This window comes from Mytilus californianus, unplaced genomic scaffold (genome assembly GCF_021869535.1).
Source record: "Mytilus californianus isolate M0D057914Y unplaced genomic scaffold, xbMytCali1.0.p SCAF_3, whole genome shotgun sequence".
In the NCBI taxonomy this organism is placed as follows: domain Eukaryota; kingdom Metazoa; phylum Mollusca; class Bivalvia; order Mytilida; family Mytilidae; genus Mytilus; species Mytilus californianus.
Window position 1 is genome coordinate 63,832,394 of NW_026262679.1, and position 24,296 is coordinate 63,856,689.

General features: G+C 34.2%; 1 protein-coding gene and 1 long non-coding RNA gene across 3 annotated transcripts in view; both read right to left on the reverse strand.

Moving 5' to 3' along the window:
• LOC127733190 (uncharacterized) overlaps positions 1–24,296 on the reverse strand; it is a 222,126-nt gene that overhangs the window by 95,577 nt on the left and 102,253 nt on the right. The gene's annotated exons all lie outside the window — the stretch shown is intronic.
• Positions 1–24,296, reverse strand: part of LOC127733119 (prominin-1-like) — a 226,586-nt gene that overhangs the window by 94,245 nt on the left and 108,045 nt on the right. For both annotated transcript variants that reach the window (XM_052242417.1, XM_052242418.1), the window contains exons 13-14: positions 22,353–22,505; positions 9,164–9,296 (exon numbers count right to left, since the gene is read on the reverse strand). In XM_052242417.1, the coding sequence (XP_052098377.1) occupies positions 9,164–9,296; positions 22,353–22,505 (286 nt within the window). The remainder of the gene's footprint in view (positions 1–9,163; positions 9,297–22,352; positions 22,506–24,296) is intronic.

Consider the following 24,296-nt stretch of genomic DNA (forward strand, 5'->3'; position numbering starts at 1 on the left):
GAAATACCTTAATAATAATAATAAACAAATGTAAAACAATAAGGTCTTTCCATTAGGAAGGAAATACCTTAATAATAATAATAAACAAATGTAAAACAATAAGGTCTTTCCATTAGGAAGGAATTGTTCTGCAGACATATCTTGCATTAATTCCAAATGGATGGTTCTAACCACTAAACATGTATATACAAATCCATACTTGTTTGCTTCCAGTTTTTGATTTCACAAAATTGGTCCAAAATAGTCCACTCCTGTATATGAAAATGAGGCGGATTCTTTGGTAGTGGAGGCATTAATGGCATTTTAAATGGTCCACCTTCATAACGATTGCAGATTGTAATTTTCTCAAAACTAATCATTTCTGATTGGCCTTGTGGACTGAAATCCGGTAGGTTTGACGTATCATTGATAAAGTTTGTGATACACCAATATGAAAATATTTTCTGTGCATGTTTTCAATAAACAGTTCAGTTACTTTGTTTTTCTTTGGAAGTAATATAGGCATTCTTTCCCCATCTGACAGTTGAGCAGCTCCTAACCTACCAATGCCTCTTTTGACAGTTTCTTAGTCTAAAATGAGTCTTAACGGACTTACTTAGCTGTGTCTTTTCTATACTTTAATTGCAATCATCACATCACCAAAACATATTTTATCTACATTTACTTTGCATGTTCCTGCTCTGTTGCTATTAGAGGACCAGATAACGTCTCTTTTTTAAATCGTCGAACAAATCTTCTTATCCAAGCTGACACTCTAATTAAGCGGGTAAATGAGGAAAATCTGCTGCAATCAATGCTAAACAGATGCCCAACACTAGATTTTAAATTTTCAGAACTGTTAGTTTTTTCGTCAAGACTCTCCCAAGCAAGCAATTTTGCTTCATGAAATTTTAGATACCTTGTATTCTAATTCAACAGAATTTTGATTGTCGTCACTTATATTGTGCGGATCCCATGTAGGCCACTCAGTTCTGTGTTTTGTTAACCAAGAAAGACCATACCACCATTAACTCTTTTCTTTCAACATGTAACTGTTGTCCCTCTACTAGCAATATCAGCAGGATTTTCCTTTGTAGAGAGGTACTGAAATTGAATGTCTTTCTGGTGTCTAATTTCCTTTATTCTTTTATCAACAAATGTTGCTAGAGGTTTTTTTTGTTCCTTTCCAGTGTAAAACACATTGAGGATCTGTTCACAGAATCCTCCCACAGATGGGAATTTTTAACTTCTTCTTAACAAAGTTAATGCACCAGACAAAAACTGCTAATATCTCAAGGTTAGGTAAAGTACCAAACGTGTCTTAAAATAAACTGTTGACACAGAGATATGTCTCGCCTTTTTGTAATGTTGGTAGTATAATGCAAATATTGAATCAAAATGGCAATATCTAAAAAATATGTACACTATGCAAAACATTCAAAGTCAATGAACCATGACTTAATGTGCAGGATCAAATAACCTCCATGGAAATGTGAAATGTTATTTTTTTATAAAACTGCATACCAAATACAACTGAATTATCATAAGCGGTGCCTTTTAAACTAACCAAAACACAAACTTTAACTAGTAAACAATGTAAAAATTTCAAAGTCAATGAACCCTGATGAGGTGATGGGGCCATAAAATCTCCATGGAAAAAGAGACTTGCAAATGCTAATACAACTACAAAGGAAATATCATTGACTTAACATTAAGTGGTTCCTCTTAAACTGATCTGATCACACACTAATAAGTGTAAACCTAGCAAAAGTTTAGAAGTCAATAGACCATGACTCAGGGGGCAGGGCCAAATAATCTCCAAGGAAATAAGATGTGCCAATGTTTCTACAACTGTATACAAATTATCATTTTATCATTGACCTACCTCTAGTGGTTCCCTATAAACTGACCTAATCACAAACTAAAACACAATTGTTCAAGCCACCTAATCCGCATACCTAAGTCCAACTTTTTAACTCAGTCAAGGCGAGACAAAAAAGTAAATCAATTTTACAAAAGTTGTTTTCACTCAGTTGATGTGAATAAACAACAGTAGCATAGGAAATCCCATATTTGATATTCAAATGGAAGAATTTTTTTTCCATCTAACAAACTAGAAATTCCCAAATTGTTTGCGGATATCTATCACTTTCAACTTGACGGCTTTCACGTTGGAAGGGTCCATTTCATCTATGAGATGAAAACTCTTACGGAATTATGAAAAAAAGGAAAACGAACTTGTTATGGGTATTCAATATAGGTTTCGTTCAGTAAAATTATTTGGGCAAACAAACTTTTAAGGTCATGATTGTCTATTTTTATAAACAAAAACTATGGATTATTTTTTTACTTTTTATTCTGAAATAATGCATGAAAATGCTGCTTAACAGATATTGTATTTATATTTCAGGGACAATGTATTTGTTAGGGTCGGCGGAAATGAAACTAGAGGCTCTAAAGAGCCTGTGTCGCTCACCTTGGTCTATGTGCATATTAAACAAAGGACACCGATGGATTCATGACAAAATTGTGTTTTGGTGATGTTGATGTGTTTGTAGATCTTACTTTACTAAACATTCTTGCTGCTTACAATTATTTCTATCTATATTGAACTTGGCCCAGTAGTTACAGTGGAAAATATTTTGTAAAAATTTACAAAAATTTACAAAATTTATGAAAATTGTAAAAAAATTGACTATAAAGGGCAATAACTCCTTAAGGGGTCAATTGACAATTTTGGTCATGTTGACTTATTTGTAGATCTTACTTTTCTGTACATTATTGCTGTTTACAGTTTATCTTTATCTATAATAATATTCAAGATAATAACCAAAAGCTGCAAAATTTTCTTAAAACAAGAAATGATTGTAACAGGATGCTGTTACGAAGTCTCCTAAACGAAGCTCCCATAATTCGAAATTCCCAGTGTCGCCTGACATTGGACAAAGTCCAGTGAAAATTGGTTTGGTCCAGTAAAGTATATGCATTAGTGATGCCTGGGGACTAACCCTGTATATCATTCAAATCATCTTCGCATGACAAACCAGAATATATATGGTTTAGGGGTGGGGATCTCTACCATTTACAAGATACTAGAACATTGGGGGTGGGGGGAACCCCTGGGGACTAACCCTATACATCATTCAAATGTTCGAGACACGACGAACAGTAATATATATGGTTAAGGGGTGGGGATCTTGACCATTTACAAGATATTAGAACATTGGGGGTGGGGGGAACCCCTAGGGCTGACCTCATACGTCATTCAAATGTTCGAGACATGATGAACAGGAATATATATGGTTTAGGGGTGGGGATCTCGACCATTTACAAGATATGAGAACTTTCTCAAATGGCAGGGGGTCGGGATGACCCCTGGGGACTAACCCTGTATATCATTCAAACCATCTTGGTATGACAAACCAGAATATATATGGTTTAGGGGTGGGGATATTGACCACTTGCAAGATATTAGATCTTTCTTAAATAGCAGGGGGTGGGCGTGACCCCTGGTGACTAACCCTGTATATCATTAAAACCATCTTCGCATGACAAACCAGAATATATATGGTTTAGGGGTGGGGATCTTGACCACTTACAAGATATTAGAACTTTCTTAAATGGCAGGGGGTGGGGGTGACCCCTGGGGACTAACCCTGTATTTCATTTGATGTGCTTTATCATGACAAACCAGAATATATATGGTTTAGGGGTGGGGATCTCGACCATTTACAAGATATTAGAACTTTCTCAAATGGCAGGGGGTTGGGATGACCCCTGGGGACTAACCCTGTATACCATTCAAACCATCTTAGCATGACAAACCATTATATATATGGTTTAGGGGTGGGGATCTCGACCATTTACAAGATATTAGAACTTTCTCAAATGGCAGGGGGTCGGGATGACCCCTGGGGACTAACCCTGTATATCGATCAAACCATCATAGCATGACAAACCAGAATATATATGGTTTAGGGGTGGGGATCTTGACCACTAACAAGATATTATAACTTTCTTAAATGGCAGGGGGTGGGGGTGACCCCTGGGGACTAACTCTGTATTTCATTTGATGTGCTTTATCATGACAAACCAGAATATATATGGTTTAGGGGTGGGGATCTCGACCATTTACAAGATATTAGAACTTTCTCAAATGGCAAGGGGTCGGGATGACCCCTGGGGACTAACCCTGTATATCATTCAAACCATCTTAGCATGACAAACCAGAATATATATGGTTTAGGGGTGGGGATCTCAACCAATTAAAAGATATTAGAAATTTCTTAAATGGCAGGGGGTGGGGGTGACCCCTGGGGACTAACCCTGTATTTCATTTAATATGCTTTATCATTTAGAACATTTTCAATTAAAAAGATTGTGTATATCACAAACGGTTTTCAGTTTATAATCATTTGAAAATTTAAAAAAATTAAATCCCATAGGGTTCTATAGTAAAACCCTTCTTTCTTTTTGCCCCTCAAAGTACCCCTTTATAATCCCCGATGCACAAACAAAACCCTGATTGCACCACTAGACATGTTAGTCTAACATATTGTGAAACCCTAAGTTAATCTGACAAGCGGTTTTGGAGAACGGGTGCGGACAAGTTCAAATTTAAAAGCGGCGGAAGAGGAAGAAGAAGAAGAAGAAGAAGAAGAAGAATAATAATAATAATAATAACTGAGCAAAACCAATAAGTCTTCCCAAACTTCATTTGGGAGACTTAATTACCAATTCAGGGGCAGCAACCCAACAACATATTGTCTGATTGGTCTGAAAATTTCAGGGCAGATAGATCTTGACCATGGCTTCCAAAACGGTCATATATTCCGAACTTGACCGAAATTCATATAAAAAGTCTGGCTGCTCTCAGCCTCAAACGGTCAAATATCATAGGTTTGCCACTTTTGTTATTCAAGGCATTTTCATAGAACGGTCATTTCACTTTTTTACAAACTATCGATCGGTAAAAATGTCCGTTTGGGCATTATAGTTTATAATTGTGGCAATCTATTTCACAAAGATATTTCGGTCATATTTGGGTTTAATTAAACAGATGCAGCATATTTCATACTTTGAAGTGTCTCAGTTAGTCTAATCATCTGGGTACACAAATGCACGGCTTGGTACATCAATAAAAAGTAGAAAAAAAAAACATTTGTTCTTTTATTTAAAAAACATCAAGCTGTCAAACAATTATCCCTTCAATAAGTAATATTGAAGCCATAAATCATTCACTGATTACAGGTCATTACCTTTGATGAGAGACCTTAGCTTGTCTTAATCAATAGAATTGATGATGCATAACAATGAACATAAACAGGTGATAAAGGTGATCAGGTAAACGAGGTCAAACATAAAAGCGTGTATGGAACAACATCCTATTTAATTACGCTTTGTAGATATGATTGTAAATGAGCATTCAGTTTTAAAAAAGTATCCTTAGATTTTATAATAATTCTTCAAATAAGAATATTGAATTCGAATTTGTATGATATTCATTATTATATTTAAAAACACTGTACATCGTGTTAAATACCGGGGTACGCTAAAGGGTATTCAAAGTTATTTTCTTACATTTCAGCGGGTTGCATCTAATTAATTTAGTCTAAAAGATTGAAATTATAAGAAATACGTTAATAAATATGATTTTATGAAAAATTTGAAAAGGTTTTAAACTAATAATCGTCAGAACCACGTTGTTTGAACTAGTACAAGTGTGCGCATGTGTCTATTGTCCGCTGGTGGGAAATTTAATTATGCATCCTAATTCTTCAATAATGCTGAAATTATCATTGATACCTTTATCTAACGTTCATTTCGAGTATTTTCTTGAAGAAATAACTTGAAAAAGGCTACTTAACTCAATTGTAAACTTACACGGATATTACGTATCCGTCTCTGATCCGTGATTTACCATTATCAAGTCAACATCCGGCATTAGGAAAATGTGATTTTAAAAACGAAAGTAAAGCTTTTGACAGCGTTATTTTGCACAAATAAAGAGTCTAAAGCGTAATTAAGCAGACTTATTACGCTGATGTTGCACACTTCGAATGCTGCACTTTCAATATAATACTTTACGTCAGAACATTGAATTTATATCAAAGTAAAGTTTAATATCGTTTTAATGTCAATCATTGGTTATATCATATATGATGGCCAACTGATTATCATAGTTGCCTAATTTACTAAGTCTAAAGGGATAAAAAATCGGGATAAGATATGAAATGTCCGGCTGGCTCAAAAAAATTTTGGAAGCCCTGATCTTGACCTAATGAACAATTTTATCCTGTCAGATTTGCTCTAAATGCTTTGGTTTCAGAGATATGAGCCAAAAACTGCATTTTACCCTATGAACTATTTTTTAGCCATGTCGGCCATCTTGGTTCGGGGGCGGGGTCATCGGACACATTTTTTAAACTAGATACCCTAATGATGATTGTGGACAGGTTTGGTTAAATTTGTCTTAGTAGTTTCAGAGGAGAAGATTTTTGTAAAAGATTACAAAAATTTACGAAAAATTGTTAAAAATTGACTATAAAGGGCAATAACTCCTTAAGGGGTCAACTGACCATTTTGGTCAAGTTGACTTATTTGTAGATCTTACTTTGCTGAACATTATTGCTGTTTACAGTTTATCTCTATCTATAATAATATTCAAGATAATAACCAAAAACGGCAAAATTGCCTTAAAATTACCAATTCAGGGGCAGCAACCCAACAACAGGTTGCCAGATTTGTCTGAAAATTTCAGGGCAGATAGATCTTGACCTGATAATCAGTTTTACCCTATGTCAGATTTACTCTAAATGCTTTGGTTTCAGAGATATAAGCCAAAATCTACATTTTACCCCTATGTTCTATTTTTAGCCATGGCGCCCATCTTGGTTGGTTGGCCGGGTCATCGGATTTGACACAGTTGTTTGAGCTGTCTGCAACAAAACTATATCTCCGGTTGACAACAAACTATTTTCTGGTACTTTCTCTTCACCCGAAGTCACTTCATATATTTCATCAGCGAATTGTGAAACCTCTTTTAGTTGAGAGGAAATTTTCTTTGGACATAGACATCGATAATGACATTTTTTCTGTTACACTAATAAAAACATGCATTTTCTAACCTAGTCTCTGTTTACGTGTGCAATTTCAAGCAGATATCACAACTACCCTTGATTTTCTGTTTTCTATCTTCAATTGTCCTGAACTTTCTACACTCATCACTCCAATGGTTTCCATCCCAATATCTGCATATCAATGAGTTTCCACTACCCAAGTTTCTTCCAAAACGATTAATTGTCATCATGGCTTCTGCAGATAAGTGTTTTCTCGGTTGAAAATTATAAATTTTCCCATTTAATTGAAATTTAGACTGCTGTCTTTCTGCAGAACTGGGACACGTATGTGTTTCTTTAGATTGACTTTCTGCAGCTTCTCTAGCAATTATGTAAGTATTGAAAAACTGCCATAACTTCCCAGCTGTGCATCTTTCCCTGTTACCTTTCTGTATTTCAAGTTGAATAATGACTTCCTTTGGTAACTTAGAGGTTATCATAGAAATAAATACATTTTGGTTCACATCTTGAAGCAGTTCCTCCAAACTACATATATGTCGTTCCAAGTCATCATATAGTCTATGAAGATTGGTTGTATGATTTGAAGCTGACTGAAGGTTTATTAAATCTGAATAGTGCTTGTTGAAAACAGATTGAATATTTCCAAGTCTTTCGTTAAGTATTGAAATTACTACATCACATTTTTCAAGTTAGAGCGTTCAGCCAGATATAGCAGCATTACAGATACAGATAAGAAAAGCATTACCTGTTCAAAAAAGTTTGCTTTTTAAGTAATTTAATTTCTCTACTTTTGACAATTTTTGATTTGTGTGTACTGCTGCTTTAAATGAATCCCAAGATTCTGTCCATTTTAGCTTGTCTCCATTGTACGAGACCAGGTCTAATTTAGGAAGTTTAACTGCACTTACTGTTGAAGGTTGACTTTTTCTCTGTAATTCTTGTAGATGTAACTGTTGAAACTGTAGTATCTGCTCTTGCATTTGTGTCTGAGACTGTATCAAATGCTCCACTTTGTGGTCTGTTGTCAATTCTTTTTCTTCAATTCCATAATTTTATCCTGGATTGCTTACTGGAATATTTTCAATTCGTCTAAGTGCCCTGTTTTTTGCAATTTCACCCTCACTATCTTCTGTTTCCTCTAATATAAGAGAAAGATCTTTTATAGTTTCTTCCAATTTTTGCTGCAAAATCCTTTAATCATCTTTCCGCTGAAAAAAAAACTTAGTTGTGTTGTCACACTCTCATCTTCAATCCCTTGAGCGATCATATCTCTCTTCAATCCTTGAGCAATTATATCTCAACTTGTCTTTCTCTAAAATTATTGTACTTTTACAGAGTCCTTTCAAATATGATGCTGCCACCTTTCTGTGGTTCCTTCTTTTTCATGTTCTCCATAAATTATTTTTCCTGTAGTTCTCTGGGTTCTGGTACCACACAATGTGGCGAAATCAGATAACACGGAATCCTTTTCTAACTTTAATAAAATAACTAAAGGTTATTTACAGTATGTCAAATTCAATAAATACCACATTGGAATAAACTGCTAAAAAATCCTTCTTATCCTTTCTTATTCAAGAGGGGCGAAATGCTTCTATACTATATAGCTACTAATGCTATTTCTACAATGATATTTATTCACAAAACAAACTAAGCCTATATACCAAAATCAAAAAAACATTCTAGATCTAGGATCATCAATAAATAACTAGAGAAATGAAAAACAATCTATTCTTAGTAACAAAGTAAATTCCGGAATTTGCTAACACTTTCTGAAACATTAATATACACAGATACTTTCATTATATATCTAGAAACCACACTAAATATGAAATCATTCCCTTCATAAAGCCAAGAAAAGCTTGACGAAAGTTTCTACCCAAGGTCCTTTGGACAGACAAACGAACGGATAGACAAAGTAGAGCAGTTATTTAGACCTGCTTTTGCAGATCAAGGACATAGTGATTAATCGGCTATGTTACCTGAAATGAAAGCACAGATGTACCTACAGAGTACTATCAGCCTAAATATCTTTTTCATGGATACAATAAATCAAAATGTTTCTCTAGCAAAACAACACACATTTATATATATATATATATATTTACTGTTTGGAAATCTGTCAAATCTGGATCTGTTATTGGCTCACAGACAAATCTATGCATTGGTGTACCAAGTATGAATACTACTGTTGTCAACAGCATCAGGAAAGAGGAAAACATAAAAACAAATCCAACAGCTCTACAATCAACAAAAGTGAATGATGTTAATACCTTTCAAATAATTTATGCCCTCAAATTACTGTAATGCATTAGATATATGTTTTAATCACATCCAAAGCGTTATTTAACCAAACAGGGTCAGTTTTCTTAATAGTTAGGATTCTATTGGGAATGGAAATTTCAGCTGCATCTAGGATACAGTTTGAAATTTCTTATTTAATTTTATCAACATCATTTATAGCATATATACTATCCCAGTTGGTTTTTGTCAATATGCGCCTATATTCATCAAAATTACCTTGCTTATAAAACCAAATTTTCTTTTAAAGACATACAAGCAGGCTTTTGTGCATTTATAAATTCATTTTATATTTACATTGTATCATAGATCAAATTTATTTGTTCAGTGTATGTTCACTGGTGTTAATATGTCTTTTGATTGAGTTAAGCCATTTCAATTGATATTTCATAGTGTGTCTTTCTATGTTGTGATGTTACACTATTGTTACAGATAAGGGTGAAGGTTTGGTACCATTAAAACGTTTAAACCGGCTGCAATTGTTTGCACCTGTCCTAAGTCAGGAATCTGATGTTCAGTAGTTGTCGTGGTTCATAAGTGTTTCTCGTTTTTTTATATAGATTAGACCGTTGGTTTTCCCGTTTGAATGGTTTTACACTAGTCATTCTTGGGGCCCTTTATAGCTTGCTGTTCGGTGTGAGCCAAGGCTCTGTGTTGAAGATCATACTTTGACCTATAATGGTTTACTTTTATAAATTTTGACTTGGATGGAGAGTTGTCTCATTGGCACTCATACCACATCTTCTTATATCTATTTTGTGCATTTATAAACCCCATTACTGGACAGTGATATCTTATCTGATCTAAGAGTAGTGGCCCGACTCCACAATACGGTACAAAATCGGAGTTATCAGTTATTATTATTAAATCAATCAGTGATGATGACTGTTCAGTAAAATGAATGGGATCTTCAATAAGTTGCTCTAAACTGTATTTGTACAAATATTATGGATTTGGATTAAGCCACATTTAGCAAGTTATTATAAAAATCTCCTGTTACAATAATTCGGTCACAATTAACATCATTTACGGCAGACTCAATTGAACTTTCAATTTTTGTCTACAATATCTCATTGTTACCTTTTGGCGGCACGTAGAAAGTTCCATACAATACCTTTTTGTGAGTGAATATTTTCTTTTACATATACTATCACCCCTCCCCCACTTTTTATGGGACCCCTATCTTTCCTGAATGGTTTCTGGTAGTTTAAAAGTTCAAATGAGTTTGACGAATTATTACCGTTCAAACAAGTTTCAGTAAATGACAATATATCAAAATCTTCGTACTCAGCAGCAATCAGATCAAGTTTTGGAAGTAAGCTTTGCACATTAAAATGTAAAAAGGAAATTGAAGTTGAAAACATTTCACGTAAACTGTTCCTCTCTGAAACACTTTCGAAGCTAATATTATGATCGTCATTATCATAGGATAATTGATGAGGACCAGGCTTAATTTCTATTCTCCCCAGAAGAATTTAGTAAAGGTTTTAAGTAATTTGTGGTAAAGAAATCCCTGACTTAATAATTTACCAGTAATACATAGATTACGCTCATTGAAATCCAAAACGTCGAACGAGTTGGGATATTAAACACCGTAAGATGGTACCAGAGGAATATCTCCGTCCAAAACAGGAAAATTAACAATAGGGAAAGAAAAATCATCCCTTTTGTCGTAAATTTATGTGAAGTTTCTGGTGTAAAACTGAAATGTCTAAATCTAGAAAAGGACACTTATTGCTGTAATTATTTGATTTATTTTATATCTATTTAGCCAATCAAGAGCGATCAAGGGTGCAAGTTCCATACCAGGAAAGCCGCCTCCCAAAACATCAAACACACACATTAGCCAATCAATCTAAATTCTGTTTACTAGTGTAGCATGGCAATGTGGCGAGACATTTTTATTTCTTTTTAATAACATATCAAATGAAGATAAAACAACAGGTAAGATTTTAGGAAACTGAGTTTGTAAGCTTAGTCAGATGATGAAAAAGTAGAGCAACAAAATGCAGAAGGTGAGAATAAATCATACATGGTAAAATCAGTTGACTCAGGAAAAACCTTGACCTAAATGTTCCTGGGGGTGATCCCGGCAGGAATTAACCTAATTGCTCCGGGGGAGATCCCAGCAGAGTAAAAATACTACCTTAAAATACATATTTGTTCCTGGGGTGAACTCAGCAGGAATTAACCTATCTGATGTATTATTGGATGACTAACAATATAATACATTATTGGCTTTCTTGGGGCTACTCATTCACTTAAAAGAATTTGACTTTATAAATTTTTTAAAACTTATCAAAATATGAGAAAAATAAATATTTAAAACTAATCAAAATATGAGAAAAATAAAAATTCCTTAAACGATTAGTAAAAAATTCTGCGATTTCTTGTACAAAAAGTTATATTAAAAATACTACATTAAAGTAGTTAATTGCTCCTGGGGTGATCCCGGCAGGAAATACCCTTGACCTAAATGTTCCTTGGGGTGATCCCGGCAGGAAATACCCTTGACCTAAATGTTCCTGGGGGTGATCCCGGCAGGAATTAACCTAATTGCTCCAGGGGAGATCCCAGCAGAGTAAAAATACTACCTTTAAATACATATTTGTTCCTGGGGTGAACTCGGCAGGAATTAACCTATCTGATGTATTATTGAATTGGGGGAGTATGATTCCCCTCGAATTAAAAAGGCCAAATGAAATGAGTTCATAAAATGAATGAGTGAAACCCCCCAAGAAATAATAATGCTAACAAATACAAAAGTAAAATAAACTATATTAGTTACATCCACAATACAATAAATTTCAAAAATAACACATTTTTTGCTGTGCTTTAGAAATAACCCTCTTATCAGTTCTTATATATCTGATATAACAGTCCGATGACCATCTACCGAGTGTCTGTATGATATGATCTTCAACTCCAGCCGCTGCAGCTGAAGTAGCGGCACCAATTCTGAACGAGTGACCACAGAACTTACTTTTGCTATAACCCAGACGGATCAAAAGCTGTCTTAAGTAGTTAATGAAAGTTTCCCTAGATAATGGCTTACTTAAATCAAATTCACTTTCAACAAATAAAGGAAAGTTTGCTAATGCTCCTATCTGTAAGCGATACTTCAAGTACTTGTTCATAATATGCACTGGTCCAAAAATATCATTTTCATTTATGGTTATATCTACTCCTACTCGAAAAGGATCAGTCTTAGATGTTCTTAGTTTTAACACAAATTGATCATGTAGTAGGCTGATCTCAACATCATCAATTATTACGCAGTTCAGATAATCATCCTTAGTTTTGCAAGTGAACTCTCCACATCGAAGAAAACCAAAGAATGCTGTCAAAAAGGCACACTGCAGCATAAGATCAATGAAAGGTGAGAAAACACCTGTTGATAACAAATTGCATAATCGTTTTAACACATCTGAAGTAATAGGCAATCTGTTCCTAGAAACACTGTGTTGAGATTTCTTAATAACCTGCATGATATACGGAAGTCATTCTGTTCCTGTGGTAGGGTCATTATGACCTGCACGCAAGTAATGGTATCGTATACCCGCTATGTACATTTTAATAGTATCATGTTGCAGCTTTTTACTATTCTTACAATGAGTTGCGAAGTAGATTAAATGGTCCTCTGTTATTATAGGTAACAATTAACGGAGCACTGTATCCCGCTCATATTCATGAATGTTATAAAACTCTGTGCAGCTGATCTATAGTTTTGTTTTGTTCTCCGACTTAAAGATAAGTCCCATAAATTACAGGCTTGTTGTTCTAAAACATCATTATGTGGGAAGGCAAGAGGCAAGGCACTGGCTTTTCTTCTGCTTCTGGTGCTAGTATTCTGAATTTCTGCATCTGGTAACGAGAAAGAGAGTCTGCAATATTATTGTTAATACCAGGAATATGTTGAGCATGAATAATAAAATGGTGTGTAGCAGCATGAAAAGTCAACTTTCTCATAAGCTTCATGATACTCTTAACTTTAGACCTGCCTTTGGAAATAATGTCAACTGTAGTCATATTGTCGCAATGGAACAAAATACGCTTTCTGTTCCAGTTATGACCCCACAATACACAAGCCATGACTATGGGGTAAAGTTCAAAAAACGCCATAGATGTTTGCTCATCCATAACTTCTATAGGAAAATCGCCTTGAAACCACTGATTTTTGTAAAAACCTGCAAATGAAGTTAGTGTAGCATCAGTATATAGTTCCATATCAGCAGCTTCCGTTATATTGTCGTTAATGAAAAAAGATACACCATTCCATTTTCTCAAAAATAACAACCACATATCCAAATCTAATCTACAGTCAAGATTTAATTGTATTCGGTGGTGAAGTTTCTTTACCTTGGTTGATAAAGCTATAAGATGTGACACAAAGGACCTTCCATGCAAAATAACTCTTGAAGCAAAATTCATGTGCCCTAAAAGACTTAGGATTTCTTTTTTCATACAATGTTTGCGGTTGCGAAATGTCTCAACAAATTCACAAATCCTGTTAACTTTTTCTAAAGGCATTCGGGCTTCCATCAGTTCCAAATCTAAAAATATACCTAGGTATTCAATAACTTTACAAGGCCCCACTGTCTTCTTAGCTGATAGAGGAATTCCTAATGAATTAAATATAGCCAACAAAGTTTCTTTGGTTTGAAATGCATCAGTGCTCTGTGGCTGTTATACTCATAAAATCCCCTGCCACCATACCTGGTGGCCATATCCACTATATCTCTTTCATAAAGGTCAAGTTCAATCTGCCTCAGGGGATATGCTAAACACATTATGTTTTTGTAAATGCTAAATGCCTGAACAAATTCCCCTATTGTCAAGGATCTATTCAATCTGGGATCCGGTTTATTGGGATACGGAAACTGTTCAATGTTATCACTGCACAGGCCAGCGTAATAAGGTATTAATAGGGATGCAAGATTAACGTCCCTACCTGCTTTTATATTTTGTCTAAGTTGAGGCGAAATAGTTTCCACCAAAGGCAGTGATTCTGCAGAATAATCGTAACAGGTTTGAATGTATCCTCTCGTATCACGCTCACTGACTTCCCGAGCCTGTGCTTCACTTCCTGCAGCAGCGGTAGGAACATGCCTGTTCAAAGACGATGCATGAAAGCATTGAAGAGCCGACTCAATGGAATAGTTCCCTGTAGAACTGGGAGTTGTGATTGGTACTGATGTAGCAGGAGTTATGTTTGGAATTGTTTGCCTGCCGTCGACAGAAGTATTTAAAACTGGAGAACTAGAGGGTACGGGCCGACTTGTAATGATACTGTCATTTTGCGGAGTATTGTTTGACAAAACAGTTACTTTATTATTCAAAGAAATAACATTCTGCTGTAGATTTTGAACATTGGACGAAAGTTTAGACACTAGATCTACTAAAACTGCCGTTCTATCGCCATTGTTATTGTTTACATTAGGCGGTGCATTGTGGGATCGCGCACTAGTCTCTTGTGATGTAACTACTAACATGCTGTCATGGCCGCCGCTTATGTCCTCGACCCTCGAAGGTTTCAATAATCAAACTAAAGCCATTCTCCTAGCGTTAGTTGGGAATTTAATGTTCTTTGTTCTCAGCTCTGCACGAAGTTTAGTTAAAGTCCAGTTTTCTAAAAGTTCTGGATCATATGGAGCAAGTCTCTGTTTACCTGGGCGTTTAGGACCCATATTGCGCACACTTCAGGGTTCGACATTAACTTTTATACCAACTTGTCCAGTTGGGCAAGTGCCCTATTACTTTTACTTGTCCGAAAGTGAAATCTACATGCCCAAACTTTTACATGCTATTTTTGTGGTTGTAATGTAGTACATGCAGATAAAATATAGTTATCATGTACATGGGGTGTAAATTGATTATGGAGTATGAATATTGATGAATTGAGAAGTCAATAATATTTCCAGAATCCCAGCTGTCAATACCATCAAACTCCTTTTTCCAAGACTCAATGAACACACTTGGCTTCCTTTTTTGTTCATATTTAGCTTTTGACTCGAACTGGGAGTCAGATTTCCTTTTTCAAGGAATTCCACTGAAAAAACTTGCCAGGGTTGATTGTTCTGCCATGATGGCAGCAACTAGACTACACTGAGATACTATGAGGCATATATGAGCTGAGGAGGGAGGGAAAAGATCGACGAATATATGGGAATTGGATCATTTACATAGAGATACTTATTTCATAATAATTTATCTAAGAAATGTCATTTCAAAAACCCTTCTTGATAAACTGACAACTGACAAATTTGTTAAAGTTTAATTTCATTTTCTCTTTCAAGCTTTTACGTTTTTCCATCTTAGGGAAATACACATCAGATGTCAAATTCTAAAGTTAGAACAACGAAATAGACCTTCGCTTTCCATTAGTCGGTGGGAATAACACGTGCCGCGGAAACGCCCGAGTGGTGTCCCGATTGATAACGATAATGACGAAGTAACGCTGCAGCGACCTGATTGGCCAATATTTTTAAACGTAATCTATTTTTGGTAAAATGGGGAATTCAGTGCGAACAAATGACGAAATACACTCATTGAAGGGGGGTTAAGATCACTTTACTCAACCGTGAGGTGTTTTCACTGAGTAATCTATGGACAAAACAACAGACACTATTGATATTGTGGAATTTTAATCATATAACACTTTTTTTTTCACTTGCCCGATCGGACAACCAAGATGATGTTTTTACTTGTCCGAATACGGCATTAACTTGCCCCGGGCAATCGGACAACCGTAAGTGTCGGACCCTGCACTTGGAAATTAGATAATCAATACTCAATCAAATGAACAATATCCAATCACTATTTCAAATAAACGTATATCCATGTCAATTAATTGTGAACATTTCGATTTTAAATAGATTTTTTAACTATATGGTTCGATAACAGTAAACATAGCTGATTGTAATTGCATCTGATACATCGATGCGTCTCTCAATTGCATCAACAATACTCTAACCCCCCTCTAGGGCACTATTCCTAATAGCTAAAAATAAATGTTATGTGATTGCCTAAGAATAGACTGAGATAACTGCCAGCTGAAATCGTTGATAACAGATGCATTGTGTTGTGTATAAACTATAATTTAATAAATCAAATTTCCTCATATCAAATGCAGATAAAACAACAGGTAAGATTTTAGGAAACTGAGTTTGTAAGCTCAGTCAGATGATGAAAAAGTAGAGCAACAAAATGCAGAAGGTGAGAATAAATCATAGTACATGGTTAAATCAGTTGACTCTTGTAAAACTGTTTTAGATACAAATATTCATTAAAATCAGTCATTATAAAAATGTGATTGCCTAAGAATAGACTGAGATAACTGCCAGCTGAAATCGTATCTGGATAATATGGAGATTGGATCATATGGAGCAAGTCTCTGTTTACCTGACTTGTGTAACAATCACCATCAGCTATTAATTATCACATCCATGTTCTATCTTTCAATGCGACAGTGTGTTAATTAATTCACAGGGTGTTATACATAAATTATCTCTACCCAGAAAGCATCGCAAAATATTTGGCCATCGATTTATGTTACTTTTAATAGAAATCTCGTTCAAATCCCCTTTCAATCACAGTTGGAAGTACGAGGACATCATGATCGTCTTACTTATAATATAGCGGGTTGCACACTTCCTCTAGTTATGGAGTTCTGGTATTATACATAAAAGTTGTTTTACCAGAAACATACATCATTTTGACACTGAATGAAACTCTGGTATGCCATATAGAAACAAGAGGCTCATGAGAGCCTGATACCGCTCACCTGTAATTTCAGTTTCAGGCATTTAACTTATTAGTAGATCTTACTTTGCTGAACAATTTTGTCATTTACACTTTCTCTCTTTCTATAATAATATTAAAGATAATACATAACCCAAAACTGTAAAATTTCCTAAAAATTAACTATTTCTGGACAGTAACCCAACAATAAGTTGTCCTATTGGTCTGAAGATTACTTGACAGGTAGATCTAAACCTGTTTAACACTTTCACCTATGTCAGTTATGCTCTTACTGCTTTAGTTTTTGAGATGAAAGCCAAAAACTTCATTTGACCCCTATGTTCTATTTTTAGAAACTGCCGCCATGTTTTTAAATGGATCAAATCCCCGAATACAATCTATAAATTAGATACCCTAAGGAACATTGAATTAAAGTTTTTAAGTATTTGGCCAAGTAGTTTCAGAGAAGAAGATTTTTGAAAAAACAATTAGAATTTCACAAAAAATGTAAAAAAAACAAAACTTTTAAGGGCAATAATTTTGGCCTAGAATATTTTGATTGGCTGCAGAAAAATATAGATTTCCTAATTTGGGAGATGACCTGAAGGTCGTGGTAAATTTATTAGTCGTCGAAAACCGTAAACTCCCGATCGTCAACAGTGCGTAAATGAAAACATGGACAGATGAAACGAAAAGAGGCAGAAATTACCGGCTTATCTTTTTATTAAACATTCTTAAGTACAGAGTATAACTTTTTAAAACAGTGATATGTAAATGGTTTAAAGATTTCTCGTGTAAGGTAATAAACTTTCAATTTTTAAAGCGATCACGTTGACTGCACATGTCACTGACAAGTTCGAAAAATGGCGGCACAGAAATGCAAAACGAAAGTACGAATAAATGACATAACTATTACTTTTATTACCAAAATTTATACATTGTATAAAAATCGTAAACCTTTTAACACTGTATGGTAACGGATGCTTTACAGCTTTACGCAATTGACCTGATTTTTAAACTGAAGTAGGCAGTGCACTTTTCATTTTCCATGATGCCTCAAGGCATCATGCCGCCGTTACCAGGTGATGCTTTCAGGCATCATACGGCGGTTACCAGGTGATGCCTTGAGGCATCATACACCTTGAATGGGTTAAGGGGTGAATTGACTATTTTGATCATGTTGACTTATTTGTAGACCTTACTTACCTGAAAATTTATTGACATTTATACTTTCTCTCTATCTATTATAATATTAACGAAAATAACCAAAAACAGTAAATTTTAATAAAAATAAACGATTTCCAACAGTAACCCAACAATGGGTTGTCGAACTTGTCTGAAAATTTCATAATAGATAGATCATGACCCATCTATCACTTTAACTCCCTTTCACTTTTGCTCTAACTGTTGTAGTTTTTGAGATAAAAGCCAAAAACTGCTTTTGTCCCCTATGTTCTATTTTTAGCCATGGCGGCCATGTTTGTTGATGGATCAAAACTTAGGATATAATTTATAAACTAGTTACCCTAAAGAACATTCAGTTAAAGTTTGGAAGTATTTGGCCCAGTAGTTTCAGAGAAGATTTTTGAAAAAGTAATAGACTTGCATGAAAAAATGTAAAAAACAAACGTTTCAAGGGCAATAACTCCTCAAGGAGTCAATTGACTATTTTGATCATTTGACTTTTTTGTAGATCCTACTTAGCTGAACATTTTTGCCATTTACACTTTCTCTCTATCTATTATAATATTAAGGATAATAACCAAAAACAGTAAAATTTCATAAAAATAAACTATTTCGGACAGTAACCGTACAATGGGTGGTCCAATTTGTCTGAAAATTTCATAACAGATAGATCTTGACTTATTCATCACTTTAACTCCATGTCACTTTTGCTTTAACTGCTATAGTTTTTGAGATAAAAGCCAAAAACTGCATTAGACCCCTATGTTCTATTTTTAGCCATGGCGGCCATGTTTGTTAATGGATCAAAACTTTGGATTTAATTTATAAACCAGTTACCCTAAGGAATATTCAGATAAAGTTTAGAAGTATTAGGCCGAGTAGTTTCAGAGTAGATTTTTAAATTTTAGCAAACAAGATGAACAAATTGTGTAAACTTGTATTTAAAGGGCAATAACTCCTTAAAGGGTCAATTGACAATTTTGGTCATATTAACTTTTTTGTAGATCTTACTTTGCTGAACATTTTTGCTGTTTACAGTTTATCTTTATCTTCAATAATATTCAAGATAATAACCAAAAACTGCAAAATTTCCTTAAAATTACCAATTTAGTGGCAGCAACCCAACAATGGGTTCTTCAGTTCATCTCAAAATTTCAGGGCTGAAAGATCTTGACCTATTTAAAATTGTCAGATTTGCTCTAAATGCTCTAGAGATATAAGTCAAAAACTGCATATGACCCCTAGGTTCTACTTTTAGCCATGGCGGCCATGTTTGATGATGGATCAAAACTTCGGATACAATTTATAAACTAGATACCCTAAGGAACATTCAGTTACAGTTTGAAAGTATTTGGCCTAGTAGTTTCAGAGGAGAAGGTTCTTGAAATAGTTTACGATGACGATGACGATAGACAGACGACAGACGCCAAGTGATGGCAGAATCTCACATGGCCCTTTGGGCCAGGTGAGCTAATAAGGAGATGTGGTATGCTTGTTTTCTACCCATGGTTCTTCAGACGGACGGACAGACAGATGAAGTCAAGCCCTATATTCTCTTTTATATCTACACTATGTATATGGTGACTGACTTCTGGGTAGAGATTAATATCAAATAAGAAGTCTTTTGAAGAGTTAATACAAACAATAAACTGTTGACACAGAGATGTGAGCCATTAAAGTGTCCCGTGAAAAAGTGTCCATTCAATCGGACATAATTTCATGATAAAATACTATTAAATTCTGTCCTGTAAAGGTTGATTTTCAATAAGAGGACACTTTTTCACAGTAAAAAGTGTCCTTTAAAGGGAGATAATAAAAAAGTCAATGAAATGTTTTAGCTATATTTAATTTTCTATTACTAAAACAAACCAATTAAGAACCAGTATAAATTTGATATATACAAAGGAAGAACAGTATTTATGATTACTATTCTTGAATATTACATGATTTTGTATATATTGCAATGAATTACATGTATTATTATTCACATAGTTCATATTAAGTTCTATTAAATGTATTAACTGTTTTTGTGTGTATTAGTACATGTTTTATTGTATAATTTATGTTTAATTACACATGGTGATGATCACATTTTGTATGAATTCAATACTCCAGTTTTAATAGAGACAAAACCCCCATTGCTAATTTTAAAACTTCAATTAAGATAAAAGACTGAAGCTATGTATACATTTTGTAGGTATTGAGAGTGGACATTTTTTCACGTGAAATACTGTCCATTCTATGAAGGACACTTTTTCATATGAAATATTGTCCTTTCTTTGAAGGACACTTTTTCACATCTGTGGACACGATTTCATAAGTAAATATTGTCCGGAAGATATTTCATAATAACATTATGTCCGTGGACACAATTTTCTGTGAAAAAGTGTCCAGTGGACATAATTTCATGGCAGATAATATTAAATCCTAGAGATATGTCTCACCTGTACAGAAAAAGACAATCTGATGGATAGCAACATTGCTTATTAATTCAAAGTCACTGGACTATGATCTAGCTGGCAGGGCCTGAAAATTGTTGACAAACTGAGATGTACAGACAGTAATGTAACTTTATAGAAAATGTTGTTGTCTATTGTAAGTAGCTCCTATCAATCTAACTTAAGCAGGAAACTTAACACTGAAAATTGCTAATTAAATCAAATACACTGGACCATGACCTAGGGAGCAGGGCCTCAAAATAGTTGTCAAACTAATATATGTACTGATAGTAATGCAACTTTATAGAAAATATCATTGATCTATCACAAGTAGTTCCTATCAAACTGACTGAAGCAGAAAACTTAACATTAAAAATTGCTTATTAATTGAAAGCCGCTGGACTATGACCTAGGGGGCAGGGCCTCGAAATAGTTGTCAAACCGATAGTCAGATACGAACTGACAGTAATGCAACTTCATACAAAATATCATTGATCTCTCACAAGTAGTTCCTATCAAACTGACTTAAGCAGAAAACTTGACATTGAAAATTGCTAATTAATTCAAATACACTGGACCATGACCTAGGGGACAGGGCCTCAAAATAGTTGTCAAACTTATATGTACTGATAGTAATGCAACTTTATATTAAACATCAATGATTTATCACAAGTAGTTCCTATCAAACTGACTTAAGCAGAAAACTTAACATTGAAAATTGCTAATTAATTCAAAGTCACTGGACCATGTCTTTGGGGGCAGGGCCTCAAAATACTTGTCAAACTGATATGTACTGATAGTAATGCAACTTCCTTCAAAATATCATTGATCTATCACAAGTAGATCCTATAAAACTAACTTTAGCAGAAAACTTAACATTGACAATTGCTAATTAATTCAAAGTCACTGGACCATGACCTGGGGCAGTGCCTCAAAATAATCGTCAAACTGTTTTGATAGTAATGCAACTTTATATTAAATATCAATGATCTTTCGTAAGTAGTTCCTATCAAAATAACTTAAACAGAAAACTTAACAATTGTTGATGCAAACATCGTCATCGTCTATGCCGGAAAAGCAATCCCTGTCTAAATTTCCGTGACTTACATCACAGACGGGACCAAAAGCTTAAAAGTCAAATCTTTCAGTAAGATAATTTTCAAATATTTTGAAGGGTTAGATTCCACGTTCTACCCGTCCGTAACTAAGGAAAGCCACCAATTTGAAATCCAATTTTTTTGTGTGTCAATATTTAAACCAAGCAGAAGCGTACAAAAAGTATAAATAAGTCTAGTGTTCATGTTTGATATCGGGAGTATACCTATGACGTCACACTGTTTAGATGCCAAAGACGATGTAACAATTTTGCAGACTTTTTCATTGATAGCATTTTTAAGCCAAAATATTTTCTGAAATGAAATTTATTTTAATATGTGGCGTTAGAATGGAGATAACTGTATTGTATTTTAAAATACAATACGCTATGTTTCGCTAGGTTAACTCAATTTGCGACATTTAAATATACGTTTTACGAAGGCCAAGCTTAAAATACAATACAGTTATCTCCTAATTCCCCATCTTACTATTTGTGGTGTTAATCTTTGAATTGATCGGATATATTTTAATAACTTACGCCATGAACATATGTCCACCACACGAAGAAAGACATGAACGTTCTGTTGGATCTACATCTGTGCTGTGTCCAAATACAGCAAACATGAGTCCAATAAGGAGCAACAATACTATCAGCAATATGACAGAGGATAAACCAATACCACCATACCACCTGTAAAATAATTAAATCTTTGATGAATGTGCCACCTTATAATTTTACAATTTTTTTCTTTATACAACAAAATAGGCAGCCATTGTGAAATCAATACTTTCAACACCAAAAGAAGCACTACATGTATGTCTTTGATATGTATTGGTTATTATATGGGATTATTGTCTCAAGTAAATTCATCTTATTCATGTCCTGTTTTTCAATTGAATTTATAATGAGTATACCATTAATTCATGGTAAACAAAGTCTTTAACATTGGTTAAGTTAACAAGCACACTGTGTCTATACAGTACCCCAGCAAAAAATGTTTGGTCTCAAAAGTATCTAATATCGGTACAGTGAAGGACAACCTACAGACAGAGATAAAGTAAAATGTCTGTTATTTTGATGATATTGAACAATATAACTATTTTCAATTATGAGATGTCATATTTTCTACAACAGTTCTAGATTAATGGAGAAATAAGTAAAAAGGCATGTTAAAAGGATGACTAGAGTGAACTTCACCTCAGATTTGTTTAACTTCTCATTAAATTATGCACATAGTACAGAAATAAACAGACAGAAAGAAAGATATATACATGGAGTTTGCAAGATTAGTTACTTTGAGCACCTCAATATTTGTATTTCTACTCATGAAACAATACAGATTGGTCATGTCAAAATTGAAGGACCTGTTTCTACCAAATTTGTTTACTTACATCAGGACCCAGTTTTGATTTTATATAGGACCCGATATTGTTTCCACAAATTTATGAAAGGCAACATACACAGATCTGAAATTCAATACCTTAGGTCTGAGAAAACAGTTATTTCGTAGTGCATTTCTTTTAGACAATAAATTCAAATTAAAAAAATCGCACCTGCTCTATCTGAAAAAGACTGGGGTCACCATATTTGCTTTTTTTGTAATTTTTATAAGAAAACGCCAATTTATGGGACAACTTTACATAGATACATAGGGAAAATGCCCTTTTTTAAACTTATTTTCGTAGATTTTTAAATGGATGGCTATGGCTATATAGGGAGAAAGACTAAAAACTAACATAATATTATTATTATTATATAGGATTGTATACTGAATCCATGCATGTATAGAAAAACATGTCACCATCCTTGTTTTTTTAGATACATTGCTTCAAAATTGACCAATACACTTAAAATTTGACAGAAAACATGTGACGTTACTGAATACAGAATAACGTTATTTTCATTCAGAGGTATTGAAAAAAATATCTGAATAGTGTTTGTTATTTTGTTTTCATTTCCCCTGTCGTAAATTTCCTATATATTCAATATACTGTATACATGCATGAATAAAATATAGTACTCCAAAAACTCGATTTGGTAAACATTGATGTTGAAGTGCAAATTGAATTGATTGATTGATGGTTGCTTAACAAACAGTGGCAACTATTTCATGAATTTTCAGGACAATACAATTCAATTTGAAAAAGTTGTGTCTAAAAGACACATTTGATGCAGCCGTCAAAAAAGGTTAAACATTCTGTTAGTTGTGAAAATAATAAAGAAAATAAACATCCTGATAAAATACACATTCTAAATATAGTATACTCTGTATGGTGTAATCGTGGGAGTTGTGTGCGTAGTTAGTTGGACAAACCTTGCAAACTGTATGCAAAATTCCACTTAAAAAGACAAAGTTCAATATTCTGTCATTCGTGGAAAATTATTAAAAAAAAAAATCAAAATGCCAAATTCAGCAACATGTCATTTAAAAAAAAACATCTGACAAGATGCACATCTTTAGTATATGTACTAACACCAGGT